Here is a 17,912-nt window from a genome sequence, read left to right on the forward strand (position 1 = left end):
TGGGATGGAAGGAGAGATTGCTTTTAGTGGCTCAATTGCCAAGAGTGTACTACAATGAAGGCTTCACAGAGTATCAGAGTAGAATAACAGCTGTATTTCAGTGGCTAAGCAAGTGTATTTATATACAAACACCAAAGCTGACTGCACTCAATCTGCTACATTTATACTGTGTATTATCTCTATCTGCTGTTCAGAAGCTCTGACTCCAGATATAAACGGAATTTTCCAGAGCTTGGCAAAAGAATGCACCTCTTATAAAGGTGCTGCAAGCAGGAGTCATCAAGCACCGTGATTTTTATGTGTTATTTTGCCTTCATTTCTCCTGCATCTCAGGAACACTTCAGGGACCAGAGAGAGCATAAAATGTTCAAAAGGTTTTATGGAACCAGAAATTTGGATGCTGACACATAGAGACACAACCATGCAGCTGAGTTTGTCAATGATAGTGTGGGTGGTCCCCAAGCACAGCACCAATATATATGCAGAGATCACTGAACTTTGTGTAGGAGAAGAGAAATCAGGGTTGGAAAAAAGAGCTTTTGGTGCCTGTAGACTGCAGTGAGTTTTGAACTGTCCCCTGCCTGATGGGGGAAAAAAAATCCCAGAAATTAACTTATTGATTTAATTTAGTGGTTACGGTTTTTTACTCAAATACCATCCTTTTGGCATTCTTCTTTGTATTTGGTAAAATAAATGGAATTATTTAAGCTACAGTAGGAAAAATGCTCCACTACTGCATTAAATTGCAATGCTCAAACTTCTTAGTAAGAGACAATTAAAATTCATTTTAGGGAAAATGATTTTTACTTTTCTGTATAGCTGGAATACAGTAGTATATCTTTTTGTCTGTCTCAAGTGAGGCCTTACAAACGGACTCCAAATGACACAAAATATTGACTGACAGCTGTAATATTTAGCTCATAGCCTGTTTGGTACTCCTAACCTACTCAACAATGGTTGTTTTTCAGTAAACATGGCATTTAGTTCATCTGGGCAGTGTTAACCATTACATGTAATCAGCAAAAAGTCTGCAACCTAAAGGGGGCACCAGAAGATCATAATCGGAGGGTGTCCTGTTGAGCAAAGAGCTGTGTTTGGGGTTGTCTCTGGCAGGAGGCCGTGCAGGAGGCAAAGGTACCGGAACAGTAGGTGCATCATAGACATCTCCTGAATGACACAACCACAAGAAGTGAATGTTTTCCTGCTGCACCCCTAGGGCAGCACAGAGTAAATCTTGTCAGCAAGCAACAAAAAACCAAAAACTGTACCTGACTCTGGATGTTTTGATTTCTTTATCTCGGAAGTAGCACCGTGGGTTCCATTTGCACATTGGCCATTCTCACACACCCTGAAGACAGACATTAAGCAGGAAGCAATCAACCATTTAGCCACACATTAATTAATTCCCTGAATGAGCAGTACCTGGCAGTTCACCATAAGGAAACAAATCAGCAACAATAAGCTGCATCAATTTTAAAATTTACATTTTTAGATGTTAAGAGCAGATACTGGTTAACCCTCTTTAATACTTCTCTGAAGGATTATACTGCTTTCTTGGTGATGTACTGACATGGCTTAAAATAACACAGGCTGCAATACAAGCTAGGGAAGAACTAACATTAAACACAGTCTTCACTTCAGAGCTCAGGTCATTACTTTATTCACACAGTTACATCACAGGCTCAATATTAGTTCACCTTCACAGATGCTGAATTTTCCCTAGCAGAATTATGAGAAAAGGGAAATGTGGATTTTATAATGTAATTATCCATACCAAAGCACACCAGAAAAACCATTAAACAAAATGCAAGAAACACAAAAAAATCCAAACAGAACACCACAATACACATTAATAATAAATTTTGACTCAACTTTGCCAAACATTAAAAAACCCCAGTAAAAACCCCCAAAACTGAACTAGCCAAAGCAGTTTTACAGGAACGTATTCATTTCTCTATCAAAAATTGAGCCTTGCTGATACTTCTACCACAGTTTATTTATTTTTTTTTTAATGGATGCATATTCTGCCTCAAAACTTAGCAACAGTATCAAATTAAAATGAAAATTATCCAACCAAACATTAAAGAGTGCCTACAATCTTGTTGAAAATATTGGAGATTATTTTTGTAGAAGGATTTTGTTCAAATATGGCAGGGAAAAACATTGAACAAACCTTATCATAATCTTAAATATTGTTTAAAAATATGAAAGAGCCAGGAAATTGCTCCTGTCACTGTAACTGTGGGCCCTGCATATTCAGAAAGAACCAGAGATTTTCCTTGGAAAAAGGCCACCATGCTAAGTAACTCCAGCTTAAAGATAAAAATCCCATCCCACCATGCACTATTATTATTAAACACTGGGAAATCTACTAGAGTGATATACAGCAAAAATTTCAGATTTGGGGTTTCTACTAACAGTACTAATAAACCTATCAGCTTTGGCCAAATGGAAAGGAAGAATTAATAAGGGTCTGGAATCTTTTAAAAGATTCCTTATAAACAGGAAAGAGGAAGTGAATTGCATTTGTGGTCCCAAGAGTTACAACTAGGAGTAATGAAATAAATATAAGAATAATTGCAAGATTAAAAAATAAACAAAAGCCCCTAATGGTAAGAGATATTTTGCTATAAATTAATTCCCCCAGAGAAGTGGCAGAGGAAGTGTTGTTTCTTTCTTTGACATTAGATTGGTTCAATCTTTCAAATGCAGTAGATGCAACGCTTCCTTTGACTCCTCGCAATATACACTAAGTAATTAAGAATATTTTCTACTCTAGTTTTAATGAATTATGCATTTTCAATAATGTAACTAGCCACAGGAGCAAGGTAACTTAACATGGCACCACTTCAGAAGTACTCAGTCCACAATGAGCCCAACCAAATGATCAGTTTACAAACAATGCTGAAATGCCTGTTTACATTAACAGAAAACACCAGAAAAAAGGACATCAAATGAGTACTAATAAGAAAGCATTCTGTCCTTTCCCTTTTCAAAAAAAAGACTTTATTAAGAAAAGACAGAATAATGTAACATTCTTCTAATAATAGCCTAATTAGTAATGCTGAAATTCTTTGTTTTTATTTCTTATTCCTGAACTGACGTTCAGCAGTAACAAACCAGACAATTCAACGATCTGCCAGAGAGTAAGACTGTGAATCATTTTTTGTATTATTCTTGAGATATTTTTAGCACTGTCATATCTACAGGTAAAAGAGAGAAAAGGTAACACCAGTTTGGGAGTAGGATGGAACAGTTACATAATTCTAATCTACAAAACATTCTGACAAAATTTTTAAGCTCTTTAGCTTACTGAAAACTCCGAGTACTATCCAAGAAGTTAGGGACAAACACTTTGGAAAGAGATAAGAGAAAGTGACACTAGGGGAAAAAAATGAAATGTACTAAAAATTTATAACATTAAAAAAAAGTTGATAACAGTTTTGATGAACAATAAAGAGAAGCTAAGTTTCATTGAAACAAAACATCCTTCCCATGTTACCTAATGAAACGCATTAAAAGAACACAACATCAACCAGGAAACAGATTTCTTCTTGAAAACTTTATCTCAGCTCTCACATCTAAGCAGTGACATTAGCTAAAAGAAGACATTTTAAGCATGTGGAACACCAGACTATTTCTTTAATGCCTAAGAGAATGGTTTAAGTTAAATTTTTTATCAGAATGTATAATAAGAGGAGTTGGTGGTTTTAATCATGGAGCAATTTGAATAGCAAACCAAGGCATTTTATCTGTGGCAAGTCCTTAATTCATGTAAAAAACCCCACCACACACATAGTAAAATTGGAGAAAACCTGGAAATGATCTTTCTATCTATAGCCTCAATTAATAATTCCAAGGGTCTGGTAAAATACTGTACCAGCCAACAGAAGGCACTCAATTATTTTTTTCTGTAAAATAAAAATTTTAAGATTCCATTCCTCTAGCTGCTTATTTTCTCAAGAACCTTTCAGTTTGAATCTATTTGCATCATTCTCACACAAAAGCACAACATGGTCCCATTAAAATGGCATAGGAAAAAATGGAATTTTTTTCTTCTTGCTTGGAATTTTTCTTCTTGTTTCCCATTTTTTTGCTCAGCCAACATAGTTTTATTTATAATTGGGTTTTTTGTTTGTTTAAGTCTCATACAGAGACTTTAAGTCCTGAAGTTCATTAGGCTTTGGCAACTGCATAATATTCATGTCTATGCAGTGAAGCCTGGATCAGGATTTCTAATAGAGAATATTTAACCTGCATGCAAAGAATGATCATATTATAAGCTTTTCTCCAGCTGCTTTAAGTTATGACTTAAAAGGTCTAAAAATCATTATTGGCTAATTTTGAGGTGAGGGACATGTTGAGCTTTATTGATAGTGGGTCCTCAACATCACATTCTGACAGTGAGCGGGAAAAAATGGCAATATGCCACAGAATTTCTTAATCACAGGAAGGTCTAAATTTTTTAAACCAATACTTGATTTTAATATCATAATTGTGACCTACAAGACCAGTAAAACATTTGCCCTTTTCCCCCCCAGTGACTCCAGACTTATTGTTTTAATTCCAGCCATTCATATCTTAAGGAGCAAAGTTCACCAGGAATGTCACAGCCTTCAGCTGCCATGTCCCTTGCTCCAAGTTTCCATGTCATAATCCATTAGTAATTCTGAATGGTGAAAGTTTGGAGGGATTGTTTCAGAATATATTTAAAGCTAAGGAGACATACTCCACCTGTATTTAAAAAGGTTCTATTTCTGAGAAGCATAAAAAAATATACTGCCAAATGGGCTCAAAAAGCTAAAAAGACACTATACATTGGGAAAAAAAAGAATCAAAGTATGTACATACAGCTGCCAGTTCACATACTTTTCAGTACTGCATTACTTTTAAATTGAATTCTATAAAATGTGAAAGGCTAAGAATTTCAAAGCTGACTGGAAATTTCAGTCACACAATTCTCCTTAAAATTAAATTGGAAAGAGTTTTAGGGCTTGTATCTCCTGGTCAGTTTTGAAAACCTCAATGTAAGGGAAAAAAAAAGGACTCCAACTGCAGAAATGGTATCCAAAGGCAAAAAATACCCAGTTCTGACACAAGAGAGATTCAATGATGTGAATTTCATAGGTTTGTATCTGTGGCAGTGGCCAAATGAAACAGAAGCATGGGTAATCCCAGCTTAGGAGGAAAGCAGTCTTAACCATCATTACAGAATCCAGTTAATTTTGGAAAAAGCAGAGTTTTTGTAAATAATTTTTTTTCAAGGCTGCTAAATCACCTTACCGAGCAAGAGGTTTTATATTATGACCATGAGGTGGTTGTGAGCTCAGTATTACAGGATGTGAAGAAGGAATTTTGTATTCATCATCATCTGGGTGTTCCCTTGATTTATCAGACAGAGAATTTGCTGAAGGACCAGGGCACCTAAGGAGATTAGAAAAATAATGGTTTATCTTCAGCTGTTAGGTACTTGACCTCAGATAATACTGAAAATACTTTTCTTTAGCCCAAACATCCTTAATACGTCTACTACATATAAGGCAACAAGAGCACCATGACAAACATACTTGCAAGGGTACCGACTTTTTGCCACTGAGAATGCATAGAGCAAAGGACAGCTGCCCTTCTAAGAGTTAAACAGCTACTTGAAGCAAGCACAACATAGCAGAGAATTGCAAAGAATTAGAGTACCAAATAGGCAGTCCAAGACTCAGCCTGTTTGCACTTATCAAAAGCACTGAATAAAAGTTAATTCAGGACAAAAGGTGTTTAGCAGGGCTTAGTGATGCAGAGGACAATCATGCTTTCACTGGCCTGTCAAGCTGTGAGTAAGGACATGTCGTGTCCTCTCACATGTCTGGAACGTGCCCCTAAGCCCTGCTCCTTCTGTCACTGGGAAGCACCATGCCAAAGGCTGATCTCAAGGGAGACATGAATTCCAAGCCACACTCGGCCTTAATGGGACTATGACTTCACCTTCAAAATTTTGTTAGCAAGATGGGACAGACAGCAAGAGGAGAAACACCTTTCAGTGCTACTTTTCCCTCAACTACCTCAAGGCAACTAAATATTCCTAATATATTCAGACTACAAAAGGGGCTTGGAATTGGATGCACCATTACATACTCAAAAAATGGATGCTTCCTCATGCAAAATATCACTGTGGTTTATGGTACTTTGGAGACAAAGAGTCTGCTACTGATGTAGCAAAATGGGAGCTACTCACTGGAATGAAACAAACACTACTTGAAAATTTTGAAGTTTTGGGGAAGAATCACTCTGTATCTTTGACATAAGAGTTATAGATGTCGTTTCAGGAATAAAATAGCAACTTGATCAAAACTGCTAAAAAAGTCTGACATAATTACAGAAGTCCAATTAAAAATAACTATTTTCACATGTTTAGTCAAAAACATAGGGGCTGAGTGGAAAATTAAAATCAGATGTTCAGTTAGCAAGAGTCCAATATTTCATTACTGAGGCACAGTTTATAATAACTACTTTAGTAAAACAAAAAAAATTAGCACTGTTTCCAGGAAAAATAAAAAACCCCAACAAAAACCTCCAGTGCTTTTCTATTAAGGTAGCTTTTTAAGAAAAAAAAGGTCACATTTGTAACATTATATTCAGTAAAAGCTGATTAAAGTAGGGACATTATAGAATTGTGAAATTTCAAATTAGAGTAATTTTGCCTCCTTGTTATTTAGAATAAGACATTTCATACATTATCAATGTATCCTTCAGTCAAATGTTTGGAATTACAGACGGATAATAACAAGTAGAAAGAACAGAATGCCTTGGAGCTATATGAAGCAAACCAGCTCTCAATCCACCACACTGCACAGATTGGAGAGCATGAAAAAAATGAGCAACTTGCTGAGATTAATTGGAGTAGCACAGTTGTGAAAAGCAGAGAATTTTGAATCAAGTACAGTTCAACATTTATGAGTGCTGAGTGCAGTCACTTCAACAGGAGGAAAAATAGACTGTAAAAATATTCTCTCTGACATTTCCAAATAAATCATGCCAGATATTATTTCAGTTACATTTTTTGAAAGCAATTGTGGTTGGTGGAAATTGCTGTTTTTAAAGATTTTTTCCCCCTCCTCCCCAGTTTTTCCATCTACATACTGTCACACAATATTATAGATTACCGGCGTATTTCCGAGTGGTGACAAAAACTTAATTTTAAATAAATTGAAAATAGATATATTAGTGTTTAAAGAAAGAACTTTATGACCAATTTTTAACAGCCATTCCATGTGGTATTTTAGTAATTAGATAATTTGAACTTCTTACTCCTAATGTTGTGTCTCGATAATTTTATGCTTTAAAAAAAATCAAAATCTAGAACTGCCCATGCAATTTTTAAAATGTGTAAGGACAAAACAGAAACAAAAGTTAATTTTTTCCTCAAAAATCAATGGAGTTTGGTTTTCACAAATGAAGATTTTTTTTCTTCTTCCTGGAATTCATCAGTTTTGTATTCAGAAATCTTCGGTTAATAAAAGAATTTCTTTTGACCAAGCAGAAGTCACACATTCTAGCTTTGGATTGGCCTGACATGGATTTTGTGATTGTACATATTGTGACAATATTGTCTGGACTTTCCAATGCTCTGTGTGTACACTGTACTTTGGTTCTCGGCTACATCTGCAAGTATCTGAGTGAAAAAATGGGATTCTCATGAAGTAGGATGTTTTTCCATGCCATGACACACAGAAATAAGAATATTTCCCTCTTCAGATTTTCATTGTGTTAGGAAATAAGCAGACTAGAAGGCAACTGATTACATGAGGCATCCACCTAGTACTCCTCTGAGACCCTACCTCAATCAGGTTACATCCCAACATTTAATTACAGGTATGTCTGGATAACAGGCTAAAATTTTCTTCTGAACTGAAAATAGGCACGGAGAACTTCACCTCAGCAATTGCTCTACCTGAAAATAGGCTTCTAAATAAAAAAGTCAATGCTCCACTGCACCTTTATTGTAGTGCTTGGTGAGAAAAAACCCAGCATATTAATAAAATGCTGAAATGTATTTGTCTTCTGTATTAAAGCTAACTGAACACAAAAATGGAATAAGAAAGTTCTCAGGACTAATATGAACTGACTGTTCAATTATATTATTTAACAGCAAGAATCACAAGCAGAACATTGGAAAGAAGCAGAATAGCATTATTGTGATATGATCCAATTTCCTTACGAAAACACAAAATAAGGACAGACCACATTACAAGACTTCCAAGCTTTCAACTTTAAATATATCTTGTTCTGTACAAAATCCTGTGTCATTCAGAGTCTGAAGATACTTGTTATGACAGCAACATCTTTATATAAAAAATGAACAGTCATTTTACTGGAAGACTAATAGTAGTCTGCACTTGGAATGACAAATCTTCCCATGTTCTGGAACTCAGAAACGTTGATCATATATAAAATTATATAAAATGGTTTGGTTTTGGTTGCTTGTTTTTTAGCCACAAAAAATAAGAGATGATAGTGTGAACCTTGGATAAAGCTCCATGTACTGAAAGCCCAGAAAGCCTGACTAGATTAGGAGCAGAACAGTGACAGAAGACATTTTTTAGCCCTAGCACTTTCCCTAGAATCTGTCATCTCCTGTGATAAATAGCTCTGACCACACTTCTCCTGTAGTAATAGAAGCCAAACTAGACAGTATCTGCTCTCAGTGCCAAATTCCTGAGAGCAAGATCTGCCACAATTTACCCTCTCTCCCTATACAAACATGCTGTGTCCAATTAACATTAGGACTGTTCCCACTTTATCAATACCATTTATGCTTCCTTTGTCAAGGCACATTAAAATTCATGGAACGCATATAAAGTTATATTAGTTAGGTTCTTTCTTTTCCCCATTTTTTCTTTTAGCACCAGAGAGTCAGTGCTATTACCTAACATTAGCTAGCACTTTTCTTTTATAGATAAAGTTAACTTACTTTATACTAGGGATGACAGAGCCAGCTGGAAGAGGGGGTGAAAGCCGTGGAGGGACATCATATTCTTCATTTATCAGATGACCATTTGAAAAAACCTAAAAGTCACACAAATATTACAATGAGTATCTCCTCCTATCACCATAGATATTCATCAATTAGGTATTATACAAGAGACCTTGAGAAGCCTGTGGGTAAAGGCTTTCCCAGGAGTTCACACCACAGAGCTGTCTCTGAAGTGACTCTGAGGCCTGTTTCACGCCATTTTGGAGCTATAGAACATATTAGTTTAAAACCTCACCAAAAGAAGTTTCACGCGACAGTTACTAGACAGACACTCAGTTACAGCTGAACTGCTTGGGGGAAAATTAAGATTTCAAGATTGCAAAGTGAGAGAGACGAAGTGTAATGGCAAAGCAACGGGCACATTATGCTGAACATATTAATTATTAAAACGGTGATACAGTGCCTGCCAGAATCCATCCTCTACCCACAGGATTGTCTTTCCAATTCTTAGCTTCTACCAATAGCAAAACGTTTATATTACAATTGATACATGAATCAGGGAAGAAAATTCATTCCATGTTTCCCTCATGAATGTAAATATAGCCTGAGATGGTAATTCAGGGTCGCTTCCTCTAATTGAACGGTTCAGATCTACAACCTGAAGATGACAGTTCAAGCAGTACTTGGTTAAAGATCTATATATGTATCTCCTCCAGACTACACTTCCACACTGACTTGGTATTCTAATTTGAGAAGTATTCATTCCATCAGCTTCAGTATTGTGCTAGACCACAACAAGAATGCTACATGAAGGTACAGTTGAAGATAAAAATCCAGTATCCTTTTAAAATCAACAGAAAACCTGCAGCATTTAAACAACAGCCTAGTTCTAAGTAAAATTTTGGTGCTTTGTCTCAATGCTGAGAAAAGCACTATATAATAATAATTTAATTATATATAACATCATAGATGACTTGAGTACCTTTCATCACATATGTCAACCCCTCTTATCTATAGTAATTCAATTTCAGAAATGTACTTTCAAAATAACCAAAACCTCCATCTATATATATATACATGGGAAGATACTTGCCATATACATGCACATACCAGAAAAAAAAAAAAATTAACTGGAGATAGAAAGGTTAAATAGGTTGTGGTCTTGGAAAAAGAAAATAGATGCAAAAAAAAAGATTTCTAACTACCATGGCTTAACCACAAATCCATCAGTCTAAGCAAGAGCTATGTAGTCTTGCACAAGCTGTGTAGTCTTCAAAAAAACAAAAAGAGGAGCTTTGAGTTAATAATCTCTATGAATAAATTACTGAGCTGCTTTGATAAAAATGATTAGAGTTGAACTAGGAATTTTTTCTTAGGACATCACCATTTGATCTCTTTTCAAAGCTAAGTCTGACCAGCTGTAAATGGCTTTGCAAGTAAATGGCTTTGCATTTAGCAGCTTCATGGCCTGAAGCTGCTAAATGCCAGAATTCACCTCATCTACAACAGAGATAAGTGGATCATCTACTATTCCATCAGAAAATGCACACACAGTTTTGGCATATGACAGTTCCAAAGTGGACTTGAGATGCTGTATTATTACAGCATACAGGGATACATTGTTATAACGATAATTTGCTAGAAGAATATAGCAAATCTAGAATATTCTCTCAAAGATATTTTTTGACGGTTTTATGTGAAAATTGTAACTCAGACCCTCATGTACTGTTGCTTTATAAACTACAGCACTTAACAAATAATTTATGAGCAGCTTATTCTTAAGCATCAACAAAAAAGATTCAGAAACCACAAACCAGCACTGGCCAATATAAACAGTGTGTTTGCCAGTGCAAGACAATGCTGCGGCAGGGTGTGAATTTAGGATTCACTGGAAATACCTTGGCGCTTTCTGCGGGCAGCTCGTGACGCCTGTGCTTCCTGATGAATCCCTGCTCCGAGCTGACGCGGCCGTGCCTCCCGTTCACGTTTGCGATGGCGGTCAGGCCTGCCTTGGGGGAGGCGTCGCCCCCGCCTCGGCAGCCCGCCAGCTGGCTGGTCCCAAACACATCCCTGGGGCACCAGCCCTCGAGGGGCACGGGCTGCTCCCTGGCGGGCAGGCCCTCGGCCTGGTGCAGGTGCCGGGCGGCCCGGCTCTCCGGCAGCAGGGGCGGAGGCCGCTCCGGCGGCGGCGGAGGAGGGTCTCGCAGGGGAGGTGGCGGCGCTGGCAAAGGCTTGTCCTGCTTCCTCACCAAGCAGGGAGAAGACTGAAAGACACAGGGAGTTACAAAAAAAGGAAAGTTACGCGGAGGCATGAATGTTGCTCGTGACTGTTATGAGTAGAACAGCTGCCCATTTTTTTAAAAGGTTGCAGTGTTCACAGGTTGGGCCAGTTGCTGCCAGTGTGGAGTTCTAACTGCTTGTTATTGTAATCACCTGTGGTTTTTGTTAACTACCTGTCCCTTGATGGTTAAGAATTCCCCCTTAGCCCGGACGTCGCCCTGCTGCTTCCTGGAGAATGGCACCCAGACGGTGAAGAGGAGGAGACCCTGGAGTTAGCATGCAAATGCCATCGGATCCAGCAGCAGAAACCCTGCACCAAACCTAACCAAAAACCCCTAAAAACAATGAACTAACAAAAAATTGACAAATCAAAGTGATGTCTAGATGTGAGGAACAGAATCTAGTATCCGCTAAGACCCTTTTTACCACTCACCCTAACCTGAGTATGTCGGCTAGACAGAGGAGGTCGAATGTTGACCCAAAAACCAGGCGGCCTCTCGATGCTCTCTGAGGGGGAAGCTCCCAGCTCTGCCCACAGACCAGCGCACAAAGCTGCACTCCTCCTCTGAGTCACTCCTGGGAGCAGCGGCGGTGTGACCGCGGACCCATCGGTTCTCCCCACCCAAACTGATGACTTCTAAAAAAGGCTTTAAAAAGGAGAAAGGTCTCCTGCCCGTGTTTGATTCAGTGTGGATCCATAATTTCTGAGATAATTTCTTGGCCTCACAGCAGTACTTGGCAGGAGGTTAAATGCAGGCCTTGCCGGTATTCTGCAGCCAACCTGGTCCTTCAGAGAGCATGCCCCCATTTCTGATGTTGCGTGAGTAACCCAAGCAAGGAGTGGAAAGCTAACTCAGGCAGATTTATTTGACCCATAGTTTTTTCCAGTATCCTTTGCTTTGATCATGTGAATCACTTACTCATCTGCTGAAGTGAATTCTGTGGAGTGTTTGGGCAAAACAGGCTTCCTGATGTGGAAGAGAAACCCAAAACCCCAAACAAAATAAAATCCCAGAGGAATAACTCGCTGACAGCAAATGAGCACAAAAAGCAATGATTAGAGAGCAAGGGGAAGAAGAAAGAATTATTTCATTTTTATTTATATACCTAGGGATGACTCCAATCTTTACATGATATGTCTGAGTGCTGAATCTGTTTGAATTGCAGTTCAGTTTTTCAGGTAGCAGCTTAATTAGTTAGTAGTTTTACTTGCAATTAGCTTATCTGCAAGCAACATTTGTCAGAATACTTGGTTTCTAAGAATTTAATTATATCATAAATGGTTAAATGTGGTCTAAAATTATGTACACTAATACTAAAAAGCTGAAACTCAGGTTATCAGGAAAAAAACCTCATAGCTGCACAAATCCAAGCACAAATCTGACAAAACCAAAACATTCTCATTATGACTGAATTACAAATGGCAATTTACAAAGTAATAGTTGGGCCAGGTCTTTACAAATGTTTTATCTACAGCGACCATAAGAAATACAGGGAAGATTATTTTCCTGGGAATGTATAATTTTGGTAAGCCTGCATATTATTACCACTTAAAGAAATGGAGGTCACTGAACTTTTTAGTAAGAACAGCATTTGCTATCACTTCATTGGCTAGACCAGCACTATTCTTCAAGCAGTCCCTCAACACGTGACTTGAATTGAAAATAAAGTTATTCTACCTACAGGCTTATGTATATTAAAAGGAAGTAAACTAAATAAAGAACTGTTTAACTCCCTTGCTAGTCAAGTAAAACAGTTATTTTCACTGTTAACACAGGAAAAAATTGCCCTGATCTAGATTTTTTGTTATACCTTATAGTTATAAATTATAGTTTTTAACTTGAACAAAATAGAAAAGTTGTGGGTGTTTTTTTCCTGAAGCAGTAGTTTTGGCAGGACTAAATGATCTTTTTTCTCTTAAATATAAAATCTTTTAACGTATGAGATTATTCTTTGTTGCCCCCATCCTGTTTCCCTTGCACCCCACAATTTTTTTTCCAGGAAAAGTTTCACGTTGAAATTTGAAAAAGCATTGAAAATGCTTTTTCAAATTTCAAAGCATTTTCAAATTTCAAAGCAGCATGAATGCTATTCCTGGTTTAATTTCTTTTTTAAGCCAAGAACCCTGCAAAAAACCCCTATTATAGAACTAGTTTTTAATGGATGTGGGATATGTTTGGTGTATGTCCTCAATGTGTTATAATTCCTTTGCATAATATAAGAAGTTAAGAGAGAAGATTAAAGAAACTATTCAAACTTCTATTTTTTCTTCTAAATTGTAAGCCACTAAAATATTAAAAATATATTGATTTTCAACCTTAAAGTAAAAACCTGACAAAAAAAGCAAGCTACTTCAAACTGGATTATTATGAGTACATATGTTTCAAGTCATGTCCTGAACTTGAATTTGAATTAATCATATAAAAATGAAAAATTTTAATCTAATTCACTCTCTCTATACAGCAATTATACTAAGACAATCAACTTGTTACAGAGAGTAGCAAACAGTATTTGTTCTTGTTCATGCTTATCTACTCAAAAAATCATTGAATCTTTAGTACCGCTAGTTTTACAAAACACGGCATACAAGCTTATTGGCTATAGAGCCATTATTATTTCCCTTGAAATTTGAGTCCTATTATATGCCATTTAAGGTTTTGAAAGCAGTGTATCTGCACATATTTTTCTTGTAAGGACACTGTGGAAATTGAACATAAATCATCATGAAAGGAAAACGTATAATTTTAATGAGATAATGACCTTTAAATCTATTTTCAGGAAACTTTAGCTTCTATTTATTTTCATTAATCAGAGTTTGTTACAGAACTGATCCATTACTGCAACATCTTTCAAATTCTGACCATAACCAAGTAAAATATAATCATCAGACAAATTGAAGTCATTTTTGACCAATACATGCAGCCAGAAATATTTAACTACATAAGGTACTATGGAAAAAGAAGAGACTTCATTAATATGGGTCTAATCTAAAATTTGTTTAAACTAGAAGGAATTAAAGTTCTTTTGGGCAGAGCAAAATCCTGAAAAAGCAATATCCATGGAAAGGTTTGAAACAGTCCACTTTACAAAAAAACCAAGAAGCTCACCTTGGAAAAAAAAGCAAATGCAATTTCTCGGAATTCTTATATCCAGAAATAATGGCTCAGTAACACTTACTTTTGGTGACCCGGTTGGGCTGGCACACGGTGACCGTGCCACTCCCTTCTGAATCAGATCCAGACGGGGAGGGACAGGAGGAAGACTAAGATGAGGGATTTGCAGGGGGTCTGGAAGTGGTTTTCTTCTTTGTGCAAGAGGGGAAGATCCTGGGGAAGTCACTGGTGAATTCTGCCTGTCATTGCACTTCCAGAGAGAAAAAAATAAAATTATCTTTTACCTAATGATCAAGTATACAACTTCCATTCCCCAACTAAAACACTTGATACTTATCAGATACTTACTAAGAGTCAATTATAATAGTCATTTTTCATAATGGACATCTGGACAGTAGAGCTCATCTTATAGTTACTGAAAAAGAAGTCTACAAGTCATTCTGTCTCAAAATTAAGACCCGTGTTAACTTGTGAGGAAAATAAAAGAATATATATTCCAGTAATTTGTATAAAAACCTAACGATCACTGCCAAACACAAGGGAAAAAAAATCATAAATTCTATCATAGCACTGCTACCCTTGTTGACTTTTTTATCAATAGAGAGTACTCAATCTAAAGTTCTACAAATTACTTTGAAAAGCTGGACATCCATGATATTGCCTGTTACTGCCTACTGCCCATTTTCAAATCATACTTCCATACAAAACAGAATGTGTGTCTTCTGAAAATTTGCCAATCAAAGTCACCAGCAAGATATTAAGGAAAGAAGCAAAATCAACAAAAAAATGAAGGGATTATAAAATTAATTTTAGAACAATTTAATCATTTAAGCAAATACCGAACTAACAACACAAACATTTAAGTTCCCTCTCCAGGGACAAATTATGATTTATTTTTTCCTTGACCTGTCCTTTCAAATTCTCAGAACTTGATTTCAACTCTCAATATAGGACTCCACCCAATTTTGCAACTCGTCCCTACCCCTCATCTGGCTCAGTTCTAACAAACACAGCTCAGGTGTTTGTTCAAGTTATTTCTATGAACTCACTGTATGAGTATTAGTGCACTGTTATAAACCTGAATGTCTGTGCTGTTCTGTGCTTTCCCCAAGAGTAGACACAAGTAGCTGGAGGACATTCCCACCAATGATCAGCTTTGGGCCACTAGTACACTGAGGCATCCCACTGTTCTCATATCACAGCTTGCCTACAGAGGCAAAAAAAACACCCATCCTTGGCCTAAACCCCTTGGATAAACTTCCCCCTCTCTTCATGAGCTTTTTCTCATGAATGCTAAACATCCCACAGTGATAACTGGGAGGAGAGTAGAAAGTTCTTTAACAAGAAAACAAAAAAGCAACACTACCTTTCTTTACACACAATCATATGTTAAGAAACTGGAAACTTCATGAATTCAAAAGCAGAGTGAGGAAAAGGATCTAGAGCACAGATCCTTATCAGTGCTCTGTACTACAGCTTAGTTTAATATCCCATTCTATACAACAGGGATTGCTACCACATTTCCTTCAAAAATAGAAGCCACCACAGTATTACTGTCAACAGTGCACAAAAAAGCAGGAGGGGAGTGAGAAGATGTTGAAAGCTAGAAGGGTGATGTGCAACTCCATCATCAGGATGATTTTTTTTGTTGCTATTTAGAGTCTTCCCCACTTCATTGACATGTGCAAGCTCAATGTCACAACTAAACATTCAAATTCAAGAGACAGAGCAGTTTAAGATTTGTGGTCTTCATGGCTACCAGAAGTTTCTCAGTTTCTCCCTTCAATGAAGAGGTGGTCTCAATATTAATATTAAATGCTTTGAATAGTCTTTAAATTTTCTTTGTTTCCTTTAACTGGTGAATGACCCTGTCCTTGACTGGAAGACCATAAAGATAAGCACATAAATTACCAAAGCATTTAGCCTCTCAACATTAGGGAATGTTGAATAACTAAGCAAGATATGTATCTTGTAAGCATGCCTGAGCAACTGTAATTATAGAATTACTATAAACTGAATGTCAATTCATTTTCCTTATCAGAAGGCATCTATCAGTTAAACAGCATAATAAACATTGTATCATTTTATAGCATTAGTTTTCAAAGTTTAGTTACAACTCCATAAAGCATTCCTGAAAGCCAAGAACTATGCAATACAATATACTCAAAGGATTGACTTCAGCAGACACAAAATGAATTTGCTTCCCAAATTATCTGAAATAGAACCAAATAAGCAGGTCACGCCTCCAAAAAGATTCAATTATTTAAAATAAATGAAAGTGATATAGTTAAGTCTCAGCATTTTATGGTATTGCACAACATAATGCATTTCAGCCACCAGGGAATTGTTCCAGAACAGCAATCATATATGTGATAGGAGTAGGAAACGAAGAGCAAGAAATATAGGAAATACTAAAAACCAATTATTGGACAGGAAACATTTGTTCAGAATTTAGGATGTTCTAATTGTCGCATCATCAAACTAATTAACACAATTTCCTGAGAGAGCAACCTGAGAGTCTCAAATGGGAGACTGCCTGGAATTGTACAAATCCCAGCTAAGTGAACAGCACTGTTGTGATATCATTTTAAGAACATCCCTGTTTCTATCTGGCAAACTTCTCTTACACAGTTCTGCTCTAAAAAAATCACTCAGCTAAATGATGCCCTCTTCTCTCAGTGTGCTCACTGGTTCCATCCATGTCAGACTTCTTTTCTCCTGCTGCAACAACAGTCTAGCTTTTGCAGAGACAAAAATCATAGAATATTCACATTTAAAACTCATTAATTTAAAAGTTCAAGATACTTAAACCCTGACATGCTTTTAAACCCAATGAAGCAAGCAATTTAATTCATGTGATAAACTTCTAGTTCCATATATTAGCTTGGTATTTGGCTATCTCTATGACATTCCACAGACAGTAAACCACAACTAACAAAACTACATGGAAAATTTTCGAAGTAGTAAGTGTGTGAGAGGACTTGAATTTAGGCTTATATCCATGCCTTATGTCTTATTTCAAAATAGCTAAGTTATTTTTTGGTCCCCTGGACTACTACACTATAGTACAGCCACAATGCCAACAGAACATGCTGTGACCCCCACAGATTTCAAAAAGGGAATTGATTACGGCCAACAAGTTAAAGAGTAACTTATCAGGCACAATTAAAAAAAAAAGTTAAATAACTGCAAGCAAAAGCAGCTTTTTTCCCCCTACAATGAAGCTTAATCTGTATCACCACTTGATGCTGAAGTAAGAGCAAAAGCTTTGCTGGGACAAATAATTCTTTGTTGGATCCACCGATACTAAAAATAAAACAAAACCAAATATTCCACATCAGCAAACAGGTTTTCCTTGGCATTCAGTATCAGATTTCCATCATATTCCCAATATTAAAATCCCATATTTTTCAGTCAACCCCCATCCAACCTGTCCAGCTGCATCATTTGATGAGTGACAGCTAGGCCAACAAGATGGCTGCATCTCACGTGGATACCAAAGCATTAACAGACACACTAATATCTACTCTTTTTGGCACTCTACTCTCCTAAAA

The 17,912-nt window shown here is 36.9% G+C and overlaps 1 protein-coding gene across 2 annotated transcripts in view; it reads right to left on the minus strand.

The window, feature by feature from the left end:
* Positions 1-17,912, minus strand: part of CBLB (Cbl proto-oncogene B) — a 129,078-nt gene that overhangs the window by 12,899 nt on the left and 98,267 nt on the right. The window contains exons 11-16 of one of the 2 annotated variants that reach the window (XM_066572021.1): positions 14,423-14,608; positions 10,864-11,229; positions 8,963-9,057; positions 5,284-5,424; positions 1,269-1,348; positions 1,036-1,167 (exon numbers count right to left, since the gene is read on the minus strand). In XM_066572021.1, coding sequence (XP_066428118.1) covers positions 1,036-1,167; positions 1,269-1,348; positions 5,284-5,424; positions 8,963-9,057; positions 10,864-11,229; positions 14,423-14,608 — 1,000 coding nt within the window. The remainder of the gene's footprint in view (positions 1-1,035; positions 1,168-1,268; positions 1,349-5,283; positions 5,425-8,962; positions 9,058-10,863; positions 11,230-14,422; positions 14,609-17,912) is intronic. The other variant, XM_066572022.1, reaches the window with a different exon arrangement.

The sequence above is a fragment of the Molothrus aeneus genome, chromosome 2 (assembly GCF_037042795.1).
Source record: "Molothrus aeneus isolate 106 chromosome 2, BPBGC_Maene_1.0, whole genome shotgun sequence".
NCBI lineage: Eukaryota > Metazoa > Chordata > Aves > Passeriformes > Icteridae > Molothrus > Molothrus aeneus.